A 14711-nucleotide genomic window follows, 5' to 3' on the forward strand; every position below is an offset into this window, starting at 1 on the left:
AGCATTATGCTCCACTCACAGTTTTTTTTAAAACCTTATCGTCTAATGCAGATTGAGGATTCTTACATATAACTTGAGTGATTATTTGTATTATTATCCTTTTTTTATCAGTTCACCTATGAAATGAGCATAACCAATACATGTAATCTTAAACACACAAGAATCCAGTGTTCTCGTGTCTGTGGAACAGTTTTTGTTCTAGAGCTGTTAGAATGTTTTTCATGGAGTATGTAGTGTACTTGCTACAGTACAGTGCAAAACAATAAGTCCTAATGGGCTGCTGCCAGTTAATAATTAATGTTGCTCCTCACACAGTGGTTTTGGATTTGCCACCTGTAATCTCAATTAACATATACAGGTATGGGACCTGGGGTTTTCCAGATAAGGCATATTTCCGTAATTTGGATCTCCACAATTTAAATCTGCTAAAAATCATTTAAATAATAATAGACAATGAGCAATAGGATTGTTTTGCCTCCAATAAGGATTAATTATATCTCAGCTTTGATCAAGTACAATGTACTGTTTTATTATTAAAGAGAAACAGGAAATCATTTTTTTTAAAATTAGAGTTAGTTCTTTATAATGGAGTCTATGGGAGATGGTCTTTCCATAATGTGGAACTTTCTGGAAAACGGGTTTCCAGATAAGGGATCCAATACCTGTACATTAAAAAAGGCCTCTCAGTGTATTGGCATGTTGAATGTATCTTAAGCTGGCCATACACGCACCAATGATATTGTACGAAATCTCGTTTCGTACGATAATCAGTGTGTGTATGGCGACTCGGCGAGCTAAGTGATATCGCAGAAGGCTGCGGACATCGATCGATTCACCGATTGTGCGGTTTAAAAGATTTTGATCAGGTGCCATTGAAGGTGCCTGAGCAAAATCTACCTTCAGGGCTGAATCAGCAGAAGGAGGTAGAATTCCTATTGTTTCTACCTCCATATCTGACGATTCAGCCCTGAATGTTAGTGGAGGGTGGGAACGACCGATAAAAGGCAGATAGCATTGCTTGTTTCAGACCAAAAAGTCCTTCCGCTTCCCGCACCAGAGGAAGGGACCTTGTGGTCTAAAAGCTGTTTAATGCACTGACTGACCCTCCAGGGGACATTAGCCAATCTACTTGCTGCAATAGGCAATTGCTACAATGAGATTTTTTTTCCCAAAGAGTAGGCAATTTGGTACTGATGATGCTCTCTCTATTTTCTTTACATAAAACTTTCAGATGAGGAAGAAGGCAAGTGCATTTTATATTTCTGTCATTGCCTGTTACAGGGTGATATTGTACTTGCTTCATTCGCTTGTAGTGAATATAATATACGTTTAGTTCCATTTTATATTGTTTTCTAACTCACTGCTTTTTCTTTCTCCGCATTTGTATTATAACAGATCTTTGTTATGTAGCAATGAAATAGCAATATATTATCCAGATCACATATAGCACAATACCATGTTTTTCTGGAGAAAAGATAGACCTGCTTTTAAGTCAATATAACCTCTTATTTAGGGAAGCCTGAATTTAATTCCAGGCAAGTCATTTTAATCTGTTTGGGCTTCAGTTCCTGCTATAAATAACCTTACAGCAACCAATAGGATAATTGCTTTCCTTATTCTAACTGCACTAGACCAGTAAAGGCTACTAACTGGCTCTTTTGAGTTACTGGAGAGTAGGCTTCTGGACACTTTAATGGCCAGCGATTTAAGACTACATATTAAAAATCAATGGAGTACACTTGAGTTTCCGCATCCTAACTTTTAACTTTAATTTTTAGGTCAGCAGTCATTTATGGTCCATTCTTGTAGCGTCTTGCATTGCCCTGCCGCTTGTACATGCAGCAACAATATTGTAGATTGCCGTGGAAAGGGGCTGACTGAGATACCCACCAACCTCCCGGAGACAATAACAGAAATGTAAGTATTATTTGCTTAGGATCCTAAAACATTATAAAGAACATGAACACCCGCTGGTCTATACACATGAAGACACATGTTTTTTCCCATATGGTCTCTCCTTCTTTCAGACTAGATGCTCACTAGAATGGTCTTAAATGAACTTTAAACTCTCTTCTTTATCTTATGGTAGCCTGTAGTAGCCTGTCTTCAATTAGCTTTTATTTGGCAGAAAAGAAAAATGAATGCAAGACTCTCATTGGTTGATATATGTTACAACCGAGTCCTGCTGTGCCAGTGGCAGGCTTAGATAATGATGGGGTTGATGCGGAACTCTTTACCCTTTTGCCTTTAGTAGTAGTCAGTTTGGTGGTTTCTAACTCAGCTGCTCAATATGTTGCACATCTAGCAGCCATTTGCATTCATCCACATTGGTCACCCGCTAACAGGACACTTCAAGGGTAATTTCCAATGCATTCTAATGTATGGTCATTTTGGCAGAATCATTGCATCAGTGCAATCTGCTCTTTCACCACCATTTGTTTGGCCAAATCACACCAAATTTAATTGCTTGGCCTGCGAATTGACCAGTCAGATCAGCTGGGAATCTGCACAGAATTAAACACTGAAGGAAGTAAAAGAGATAGAAGAAATGGTGGGGGTTTGAGCAGAGCAGATGGGAAGTTAGGGAACATTTAAAACAAGTATAAACAATAAAATACTTTTCTTGACATATGATAGGTTCAGTGGAAGTTTTATAGCTGTCTTGCTTAAGTGCTGGCCACCTCTTGCACTGAAATTTAGTAGAGGTCTAGGTGAGACTAAACCCAGTAGACTCATGATATATCAATTTTCAGCCACACTAACCATGTCATCTAAATAGAAATATACTCCTTCTTCTTCTGGAGAACAAAGGAAAGATCACACACGAATCAGATTTAACACTTAACACGCACATAACACATATCAATAGCCCCTGGCATCACAACGCCAGCGCGCGTGAAAGGGTTAAAGGCATTTTATATTTAGAAGAACCAATATTTATGCACATAAATGGCAGCTAAAGATCACAATTCAATTTCCTATTTCTGCTTTGCATTATCTTTCTGCTTTTTTCCCCTGCGGTGATACCCTAGGTTGGGTAGTGTTTTATTAAACTATCTTTGACTTTGCTGCTTAGTAGTCAGGCGATTTTATAGGGACAATGAAAGGCCTGGAGCACTATGTCTGGGGAGGGAGGAAATATCAAAAAGCTGCATTGTGTTTATTGAATTTTTAATATTGCAGCTCGGAGCTTGACTGCATCATCATGTTCCAAACTGAGCATTAACTGAATGTACCGGCGCTTCAGCCACACATCAGTTATCGCTGATCAATTATTTATTTTGTGTGCTTATTACATCTGTCTCAGTGCAGGACTTTCCACCATTGAGACACAGGCTCCTTTTTTTTAAGGGATGTTAGGAGACCTAACCTAAAATTTTCAAAACCAATTTCAGTTCATCAGTTGGAACGGATCTGATGTCACGTACTTTATATTTATACCAATCCTTTCAAATGCATCTAAAGCGTGACATTTATTTTGGAAGATTTATTACATTGGAAGGCAGGAATGTCTCAGATTGTATAAAAACAAGAAAATATGTATTTATATACTGTATATCATAATTTGAATTAATTTCCACAAATGCAAAGGAACAATTATACCAGGGCAGTGTTGCATTTTTATGTTTCTAATATATCTTGCCGGTTTTATAGCAAGGGAGACAAAGAAACTCCAGAATATGAAAAACCATAAAAAAATCAAAACATATTTCTCAGCACACAGTAATCCTAGCGGGATCATTCTGTATTAGGCTGTTTCCTATTTTCTCTATAATAGACATATCCTGGCATTTGCAATTTCTTGTCAGAATGGCAATACATTACACCTAATAAAATCTCTATCATACTGACTTTTATGTCTGCTTTCACATAGTCCGCAGCGTTAGAGCAATAGAGGGGAGTCCATGGATCAAATGAAGGGGAGGGCAAAGGAATTTGTTATTAAATTGTTAGAACACCCCTAATAAGTAAAATGGTTGTGTTATCTTGTCAGAACGGAAAAAGGCTGTTGTTATTTTGGAAACAGAACCATTACTTTATTCCATCATGTGTCAAGACGACTGGAATGTTCCTTACAGTCACACTGATTGGATTTTGTGGCTTTATTGATTGGGCCACTGATTTTCACCTTCTTGGTTATTATAAAATATCCAAAAAGCTTAGGATGTCTTGGGTTGGCTTTCACCATTGCATCATCAGAACCAATAGCTCTTCATTGGAAATTCAGAGATCCAACATGTCCGTTGGTGGGCCGATTTAACCTTCTTAGTAGAGGCCTGAGCAACATATGTACTGTCAATATTTTACCAGAAATGGCAGAATACATGTGCATTGAAAGTGACCAGGTATCAAGGAATGTCCGCTAACAGGGTGTATATATTTGTTTAGAGGAAGAAAGGCTGCTTAAACATTGCCTAAGGTCATTCTGGTTGAAGATTGGCTTCTGCAAAAAGTGAGCTGTCTTGAGGAATTAGGAAAACCTGATTAATGACTCCAAAAATACTTTGAACATGAGCAAACAGCGAAGACACCTTTGAGAGTTCTTGCTCAATAACAGCTGGTTAGCATTAGCCTGAAGACCCTTTTATATTATGGCCTTCTTAATTTATGAAACACAACTTATTCCATAAAATTAACATCTAAAAAGTAGATGCTTACAACTGTTTTCCAGCCACTTTTAAGTTAGACATGGGAATGTGCAACTTTACGCATCTCTGCACTTGGGCTTGTAGGCTTGAGAGCCCACATTTCCCTCTTTTTACGATGAGGAATCTAAAGTGCAGAAAGATTTTAGTGGTGGGCAAAGCAGTGAGAAAATCTACAGAAACATTAAGGGCTAAACTCCATGGGGCAAATTGAATCTGATCCTCCATGCAAGCACGCAACACCATGCAACTGCACAAGATTTTGTAGGAACAGAAGTCGAAATAATTATTTTGTTATTTTTGCTCATGGCGTTTAGCCCTAACATAAACTTTCTAATTAACCACACACACTTTACTTATGGGAATTAATGCCTCTTGCCTCCATCCACTCAGATATTGTAGATCTAAGATGACTTTTTCTGCATGTATTAGAAAATTACAAGCTAAGCATTTCATCAGATTGATCCCACTACATGCAATGACTTTATTTACAGCCTGATTTTATTTCAGATCATTCAACTATACAATGTGGTCTCACTCAGACTTTAAGAGATTGCACTCTAACTGCATTGCATTATTATTGATCAGTCTATACAGTATATTGCTGTAGCATTGATCTTTCAATATAGGTCGCAGATCATAACCTTTTCGTGTGAGCTTGCCTTCAAAGTTTTAAAAATCAGTCACTCGTAGAGAACAAATTTACAGATACCCCTTTTAAGATGTCTTAATATTACCTCAATGGAACATATAGTGCTGTATTCTGATGGTATGCTGTACAAATCCAAATGTCACCTTTCCCAGGAAAAGACGACTTCACAGGCTAAAATGTGTACATGGGTTTTCTTTTTGTATTGTGTTCTTTTTGTATTAACTCCGTTATGGGTTTTTGTGAGGTGTAGGCTTCTCTTGTCTCTTGCTCTTACAACAACTATCATAGGGTCTTGGCCCTGCACCACATAATCCTCTTTCACAGGGTGTTCCCATTGGAACTTAGAGTGGTGCCTCCTCCAGTTCTTGTGCACACAGCCCCTACCCACGGAGAAGGGATCAAATTCACACATTAGGACAAAAACAGGGCCTTATAAATATAGCCAACTTAGACACCTTCAAGGGTGGAAATATGGCCAACTTAGACACAGTCAAGTTTTTTTTGTAACAAAACAACCAGCATAACAGAATCCTATCGTGATATAATCTTGCAAAGGCACTGATTTGATTTAGAAATGAAGCAAGCTGCTTGGAAGGGTGCTGGGATTGCCATATGACTTCCATGCCTGTGTTCAAACACGTTGTCTGCAGCTACTGAGTTATTATTTTGTTTTGCAGGAGACTGGAGCAAAATTCGATCAAGGTCATTCCTCCAGGAGCATTCTCACCATATAAAAAGTTGAGAAGAATGTAAGTAAGCAAAGATTTCAACTGAAAGCTTTAATAGAGGTCATAGCTATCCGAACAAAAATACTGTTGGAAACGCTTTCACAGATGAACGACTCGCAAGCGCAGTCCCCTGGATGGAAAGATCAGAGGTCTTTGTTGTGTTGTTAATCATCTGTTACTCTGCTCTATGGTATATAATGCTATATTTATAATTTATTAGCCCAGCTTTTTTTTCTAATAACTCTCTTTTCAGAGCAGTTATTTGGCAGAAACTTTGCTGAAAAGAAACAGTATTTTTGCCCAAACTGCACCTTTGTGTGCCCATTACAATATTTGTGCAATGAAAGAGTGATTATTTTACCACACCACTGAATAAACATAACAATGGCAGATACAGAGAGTAAACAGAGCGGAAACAATTCAAGTGTTACAGTTTAACTAGTTTGCTGGGCTATTTGCCTTTAAAGGGTATGTTTCACATAAATCCTTCAGGCTCTGTTGAACTCAAAATATACAGAATTTCTTTAGGCCACTACTTATTTTGGCTTATATGTTAAATGTCATTTTTTTCTATTCTTTCTATTCATTACAATTAAACAAAACACCTAACCACCTTAGGTTTTAGTTAGAAAAATGATTTCAAACTGTCCCTTGTAGCTGCCTTGAAATAGGGTCGTTTGCTTCCCACTGTGGGTATAACAGCCCACCGAAAATGAACATTTTTAAATATTCTCTTTAACAAAATTGTGTACTGTTTCTGAGTCAGATATGATTGAGAGCAATGGCGTACCAAGGAAGTAGACCCCTTGGCCGCGGGGGGTGCTACGGGGGTCAGGGTGGGGCGCTGCTTCTTTGGTAGTGAGCCGCAATTATGTGCAGGATGGGATCATGGATAATCCGGAAATTGGCTCCCATTGTATGTCACCTGCGATTATGTGCAAGGTGGGGGGGGGGGGGGGGCTAAGTCACTGAATTTACACCCCTGATTGAGAGTTAGCCTAGACAATGTATTAAAGCTAACTGTCTTTCAAAATAACCGACTCCAACTCTTAAGCTGCATGAAGAGACACAATTTACTGAGCAATTTGATCATTTCAGATATGGTTCAGTATATAATAAGTTTCTTATTGCCATGAGATGAGGCTGCCTCTTTAAACTATATTTGTCAGTGCTTTGCCAAAAAAAGGTCAAGTAAACAAGCGATACCACTATCTTGGAAGTGTAACATGATTACAAGTTTAGTTTGGCTCCAGAATTATAAGTAAAATAGTAGGAAATGATGCCAAAAGGCAGAAGTTCATATCAGCGTGTCTGCAACGCTCACAAGCTCTGATCCAGTGAATTATAGCTGTGTACTTTTTCATGCATTTGAATATAGCCACCCTAGAGGGAAAGCAAAAATGCCTTGGAAAAATATCACAGAAATAGTAGCACACAAATTATTCATACCTACAGGAGACTCCTCACACGCAGCACAAAATGGAAGCAATTTCTTTACAAGTGATTATTCACTAGGGTAGTTAGCCTTACTTTTTTGTATGTTTGCATTTGCTCTTCTTTCCAGGAATTCTTTTGACCACATATATCTTTCCATTAGATTTGCCTTTATGTTATTGGGCTTACTGGTCATACTCTCCTTTTTATAGCAGAGCTGAAGTTGATATTCTTTTTCATTTCAGTGAAACAAAAAAAAGATTTAGCTGTTCAACCATAATTCCCTTTTCTATCAAATTACAGCCCTCCACGTTCTCAGCTACTTTTAAGATGCATATAACATGGTCATAAAACTGTTTCTAATTCCAGTGATTTAAGCAACAACCAGATTTCTGAAATAGCCGCAGATGCTTTCCAAGGCCTGCGTTCACTCAACTCCCTGTAAGTATGAATGCTTCTCAGAAGAGAGTCAAAATTCCAAGTTTATGTTGCTTGACATCATTCTGACTTTTCTGGCATGCTATAAAATTCTTCCTGACCTGTAACAACATATCCTCTATTGAGTATAAAACGAGGCCTGTCAGTGACATGAAAGTTAAAACTGAATATCTCCTTTACTTTGGGGCTGCAGATGACACCCAGCGCTTACAAATCAATTCCAACCAATATCTGGAACATAAATCTATTGATTCACTGTCTGCTTCCTCAGTTGGAAAGAACGGAAAAGATTATTTTTTCAATGGGTGGCACGAATATATATATATATACATAGAAAATATATTGGCATTACAGTAACGTGGTCTGAAATTATATGATCAGCAATATATTGCAGTATATTCGTTTTCCATGCTAAATAATACAGAAACCAATTTAATAACGGTCAGCTGTTTATTGCAAATTCCACATTTATCGGGGGTGGGGGAAGAATGTCACTCATTATAAATCAAGAACAAGTCCTTGTTTCTATCCATTTAGGAAAGAGAAAACCTGCTGTGGTTTCCTGCAAATATAATTAAAGAAGCCTGGCAATGTTTGTCATGTAGAGCAGGGCTGTCCAACTGGAGGCTCGCGGGCCAGGTGTGTCCCCAAAAGGATATTTATGACCCCCAGTCTGTTCAGAGGGTCTTTAGATTTCAATACATGATTTCATTTTTTTAATTTAATTTGGCCCTTGAATGTACCAGATAAAAAAATATATGGCCCATTATTTGTAATAAGTTGGACAGCACTGATATAGAGCAAAGGGTTCTCAAACAGAGGGGCTGCCCAAAGCAGTGGATAGAAGGAGCTCAGGCTTAAGACATTTATGGACAAGATTGGGGATGAATATTAGCTTTTGGGGATATTGCTAGAAGTCCAGTCCAAGGGTTGGATAGGCTAAGATCTAGGAATGAAAACTGACTTTCACCAATCACGCTGGTAGGACTATTGACAGGTTGATTTCTTATAAAGTACCTGTAAATATAGTATGAGTTAATGGGGGTCTTGAACTAATCTAAGGGAGCTTAAAGCAAAAAAATGACAAAACTATTGCTATGTAGGCTGGCAACTCCACTGGTTACCCAACTGATTTATATAGCAACATGGTATTGTAGGTCATAGTCTTTCTAATTAGATTATTCTAAGAGTAGATAGATGATTACAAACATATGGAATGATTACATAAAGTGCTTGTAGAGGCATGCTACCTTATTAATGGTACAAACCAGTTAATTATGCTGATCCATTGCCACTAATGGCATCATCACACTACATATTAAAGTAAGGAGAAACAGTCGGCCCCAACGTGAGTTCTCAGAATGCCCCAGCCTGTGGTCTTATCATTCCCGTACAGGCATATACATCTGGCCTCAAAACATTTTCAAACTATAAGAAAAAGAGAAAATGTTTTTGTTGAAAAGGATGATCAAACGTTGCACGTCTATAGCAATAACTAAACACTAAACAGCTGAGCGTTAAACAGTTTATAATCTGTTCTCTTCTGATTCTTTGTGATTTGTGAGACTGACGCTGACAGTTATTAATACAGTAGGGCCAAGTGATGGTTATAGTTACCAGTTGCACAACTGGCGCGAGTCACTTAGACAAATTAGTATGCATTAGTAAGCCCTGACTTTCCTAGACACTGACAGATGGAGCTGCACGAGGCCATATATCAAGGTCTTTGTTTAACAAGCAAAAAGACTTCATTATGTATGTACGTATGCTGTTGCTGTTTATAATTGTGACAGTCTATAACAAGAGCTACAGAAAATTCCTATTCCGGAATGGATGTTAATATAACTTACTGAACATTGGTAGTTTCTCGCTAGCTCTAAATGGAGCGTTGGTCCTTCCACATTCAAAACCTCTACCTTCAACTGTATTTAAATTTCTTTCTTAAAATGAGAAAATGGTCTCGGCAAATAATGTGCATGATGTGTCTGCATTGCCTTTCTGCTCCTGCTGAATTTCCTTTGCTTTATTACAGTGTTCTCTATGGAAATAAAATCACAGAGCTCCCTAAAGGCTTGTTTGAAGGACTGGTCTTATTACAGTTGCTGTGAGTATTTGCTAAAGCAGCGTGTGATAGATTTTTTTATTATTTTAACTAAAAATTAGAAAGAACATATTATATGCATGACATATGATGATAACCAAGAACAAAACCTTTTAGAAACCACCATTTCTATTACAATTTTACTATTGAAACACAAAACCGAGGGCACAATTTGCACATATTATTGCTTATATAGTCACTGTATGACAATATCTGATATTCAGTATTTAGAATGAATAGTTCCCACCTGTTTGGATATCTCTTCACGAACTGTAGCCGTTGTCCTTCTAATCTGTCCCTGGTCTCCTAAGAAATAATTAACAAGGGGATGTTCACTTTCAAATGAACTGTTTGTATGGTGCAGAGTGTGCTATTCTATTGGTCTTCATTTTGTATTATTTGTGGTTTTTTAATTATTTAGCATCTCTCCAGTTTGTAATTTGAGCAGCTGTCTGATTGCTAGGGTCCAACTTGACATAGCAACCAGGCAGTGGTCTGAAAGAGAGACAGAAATATGAATAGAAAAGAGCCTAAATAGAATGATATATAATAAAAAGTAACAATAAAACTGTAGCCTACCCATAATAAATGTTTTGCAGTTAATCTGCTGGAGCTTTTTTTTCCTATTTTTGGATTTTTGTAGCCTTACAGAGTAATCATTTTTGGCCGCTGGGGTAAGTGACCCCCCCCCCCCCCATTGAAGAGAGAAAGGCAAAGAATTCAAAAACAATAAAAAAAATTAAAAAACTGAGCCCAATTGAAAACTTGGTAAGAATATGCCATTCTACAACATACTAAAAGTGAACCACCCCTTTCAATTATATAAGGTATACTGATTAAGTTATGTTAGAGTTATGGCACACAGGAAGTTCCCTCGGCACCAAATCATCCCTGAGGGGTTTGGGGACAAAATTTGCCATTGACCAGTCCAATTAGCAACGTGTGCCATTAGCTTCATATCTGTCTGGAGTAAATGTTATAGTTTAGTAGACATATGACTTTATTTCCCAATAAGATTATTTATTCCAACAAGTAAACATATGGTCACTGGAAATTATGGAATAAGATGTATATTTAGGTACAGAATAAGATTTTCACCCCCAGTGGCTTGGCTTTTACTAAGTAAATAATGCTGGGTTCCGACATGTGATGCCTTAAGATCAGCAGCCAAAGTAGGGATTCAGTATTTGTCTATTTTGTATAAATTCTGTCCAAGCGTACTGCTTATTGGGAATGGGCAGAATGGCATTGGGGAGTACAGACTCCCTATGAAAGTTAATATTGTATTGAGAAACAGACACAACAACTTGTTTATTAGACAAGGCACCATTTTTAACTGTAACAGGTTAAAATCTTTTTATCATTTAAAATAGAAAATATCATGAGAACGTCAATATAAATATTCCTTGACCTCTTGAAGCTCTTCTTTACCAACGCTACAGCCCGTGATCGCTTTCGGAACAAAACTTTTGTCATTCACGGTGAAAAGTGAAAGAAGTTGAGCCAACTTTGTGTAATTCATATTATCCTTGGTTCAACAGGTTACTCAATGCCAACAAGATTAATTGTTTACGAGTAGACTCCTTCCAAGATCTGCACAACCTGAACCTTCTATCTTTGTACGACAACAAACTTCAAACCATCGCCAAAGGCACATTTGCCCCGCTCCGCGCGATCCAGACGCTGTAAGTATCGTTGTGTTGTTTTGATGGCAATTCTGTGTACATGGGGGGCTGTGGGGGGGGGGGGGAGTTGTTGTTTAAGGTAATCCATTTCTTTTTTGTATTCACGGTGGAAAATGTCAGGTCAATTGCGAATAACATTCTAAAAAAAAAATTCTTTTCACTCTGAAAGGCATTTGGCTCAGAACCCGTTTATCTGCGACTGCCATCTGAAGTGGCTGGCGGATTATCTCCATACAAACCCCATTGAGACCAGTGGTGCCCGCTGCACCAGCCCCCGCCGACTGGCAAACAAAAGGATTGGGCAGATCAAAAGCAAGAAATTCCGCTGCTCAGGTAATTTGCTTATTTCAGCTGCAGTAATTTTTTTTCTCCTTTGCTTGCCAAACCCAGTGGTTATAGAAGGCTCAGCAAGAGCAGCTGGCGCTTTCCTGAATTGTACCAGCTTTCTTTGTTGTGTCTGGGAAAAAAAGTAAAGAAATCCAGGCATGCCGACTGTTTGATCATGCAGTATTAAAGGGAAAATGCTCAGGAAAAAAACAATCTTCCTGCCTTTAAATCTCATGTCCTGTCTGAGACCTGCTACACGGAGTTCATTTTTGAGATTCAATTCAAATCGTTAGGCAAAAAACTCATATTCTCACTGTATTAAACTACATGATTGCCTAAATCACTGCAGCAAGTGTAAAGCGCTTAGCATTTGCTGAAATATATCAGGAGCTGAAATTGAATGTAACGTAATAATAAAACACTTTTGAAATGGTGACTAAAGCCTTCCAGACAGTTGACTCTATTAATAATGTATGACTGGGCTGCCGTACCCTTTAGCAGTTTCAGCAGCCCTTTGACAGAAAAGATAAATCTCTACAAGTACTAGTCTGGCTTCCTTGCCCCCATTTTGCTGACACTGGCATTGCACAGCAGTGCTACTGGCACCCCTGCTCGTTTGTATGGAGGCTTAGTGGGTAGAACATGCTCTGTGCCACCAACGCAATCTGAGGCAGGAATTACAAAGTGCCTGATTGATACAGGAGGGCATGTCTGGGGTGGGGGGACCTCTTACATTTCTGCAGGGTTGTACCCCAAGTGGATCAAAACAGACACAATGGTTATTTATAAACACTGGGATAATTTGCTCCTGGGCAGAAACCCACAGCAACCAATCAGATGTTGGTGTTCATTGCACTCCCTTCAGATGGCTGAAAAAAAATGTATTGGTGGCTATGGGTTACTGGCCAGGAGCAAATTACTCCAGTGTTTATAAATGACTCCCAATGTGTCTGTTTTCATTCACCTGGGGTACAACCCCACAGAAATGAGAGAGGTCCCCCCGCCCAAGGTGAATCAAAACAGACACAATGGGAGTAATTTAGAAACATTGGGTAATTTGCTCCTGGGCAGAAACCCACAGCAACCAATCAGATGTTGGCTTTCATTGTACTTTCTTCAGCTGGCTGAAAAAAATGTATTGGTTGCTATGGGTTACTGGCCAGGAGCAAATTACCCCAGTGTTTATAAATGACTCCCAATGTGTCTGTTTTCATTCACCTGGGGTACAACCCCACAGAAATGAGAGAGGTCCCCCCGCCCAGGTGAATCAAAACAGACACAATGTGAGTCATTTAGAAACATTGGGTAATTTGCTCCTGGGCAGAAACCCACAGCAACCAATCAGATGCTTTCATCGTATTTCCTTCAGATGGCTGAAAAAAAGCTTGTTGGTTGCTATGGGTTACTGGCCAGGAGCAAATGTACCCAGTGTTTAGAAATGAGCCCCAGTGGTGCTTGCATGTCAATGGAAATCAAGTGCAAGTTGCACCCAGCATTTTTAGAATGGAGTTGCGTCACTTTTGAAAGTGGTGTTTGCATCTGATTTTCTGGCGTTAGCCTGATACACCCACTGATGCAAACTGCTGAGTGTTGCAAATGGCTCCAGGGTTCCCCCATTGGCGGCCAATTCATCAGAAGTAGGATGGATGCATTGGCAACCATGTGGATATGGGGGAATGTGTTTGACAGCAAGTATGAATTACTGCATTGTTTCCATTCCCGGCGTTCATACGTAATTCCTAATTTGTAAAGGTCTTTGACTGCCTTTTTAAAACATTACTGTAACTCTTTAAACAAAGTTTTCCCTTTAATACATCACTAATAACATTCCTCTGAAGGGCAGAATAAACCTATGCAATTGGAACATATAATACATGGATTATCACTGTTAACAGTTTTCTTTTCCTGGAAACACAAAGGTTAAACATTTGAGTGACAATAATATCACGGCTCTCAGTATTAATGTTGACTTGCTCCTGTGGCCCCAGTACTGAGTCCCCGCCGTATGGCAAACAGCTGCTGCAGGTGTCGATGAGCTTTTATTGCCTTTCAGACTGGGCTTTAAGCACCAGCAGAGAGCTGTTAATTGTCTGTGTCCCATATTAATTTGTAACCAGATGTAGTTATTGCTGTACCACCATAGCTGCTGAACAATTTATTTCTTTTTGGTTTTTTTTTCCCTATTTAACAATTGTTTATTCCCAATCCCCTCAGTGCTGGGCCAGCCTGCAATACATCTAACCCTGATTCTCTAACACTGCAATAATCCATCTATACGCTTGCCTGAATTCAGCTGCTTCTTTCTATTCTCTCCTCTTGTTTTCCTTTCACTGTAGCCCAAGAACAATATTTCATTCCAGGTAGGTTCTCATATGTACCAGGGCCCCACACCAACCAACCAGCCTCTATCCACCAAACCTTATTGTGCCAATTCTCTTAGAGATCTATGCATGCCTCTGGTATACAGAAAGCTACCTGCCTGCACGTGGACCCATGTTTGTCTGGATTCCTGACATGTGACCCTCCAGCTGGTGTAAATCTACAATTCCCAACCTCCCCACCAGCTTTCAAGGGTAGTTGATCAACCATGGCTTGAGGGACACAGAGTAGTCCTCCCTTAGTTAAAGTCTTACACCCAACCTCTTCATAGTAAAGTAAATGTTCTCTTTATTTATACGTCTTATATTATAGAACAAAGAC

At 38.9% G+C, this 14711-nt stretch overlaps 1 protein-coding gene across 5 annotated transcripts in view; it reads left to right on the forward strand.

Moving 5' to 3' along the window:
- slit2 (slit guidance ligand 2) overlaps positions 1-14711 on the forward strand; it is a 204234-nt gene that overhangs the window by 148751 nt on the left and 40772 nt on the right. For 3 of the 5 annotated variants that reach the window (XM_031895351.1, XM_031895349.1, XM_031895350.1), the window contains exons 9-15: positions 1232-1243; positions 1779-1917; positions 5976-6047; positions 7830-7901; positions 9931-10002; positions 11541-11684; positions 11854-12017. In XM_031895351.1, the coding sequence (XP_031751211.1) occupies positions 1232-1243; positions 1779-1917; positions 5976-6047; positions 7830-7901; positions 9931-10002; positions 11541-11684; positions 11854-12017 (675 nt within the window). The remainder of the gene's footprint in view (positions 1-1231; positions 1244-1778; positions 1918-5975; positions 6048-7829; positions 7902-9930; positions 10003-11540; positions 11685-11853; positions 12018-14711) is intronic. The other 2 variants (XM_012955706.3, XM_002936715.5) reach the window with 1 other exon arrangement.

This window comes from Xenopus tropicalis, chromosome 1, assembly GCF_000004195.4.
Source record: "Xenopus tropicalis strain Nigerian chromosome 1, UCB_Xtro_10.0, whole genome shotgun sequence".
Classification (NCBI taxonomy): domain Eukaryota; kingdom Metazoa; phylum Chordata; class Amphibia; order Anura; family Pipidae; genus Xenopus; species Xenopus tropicalis.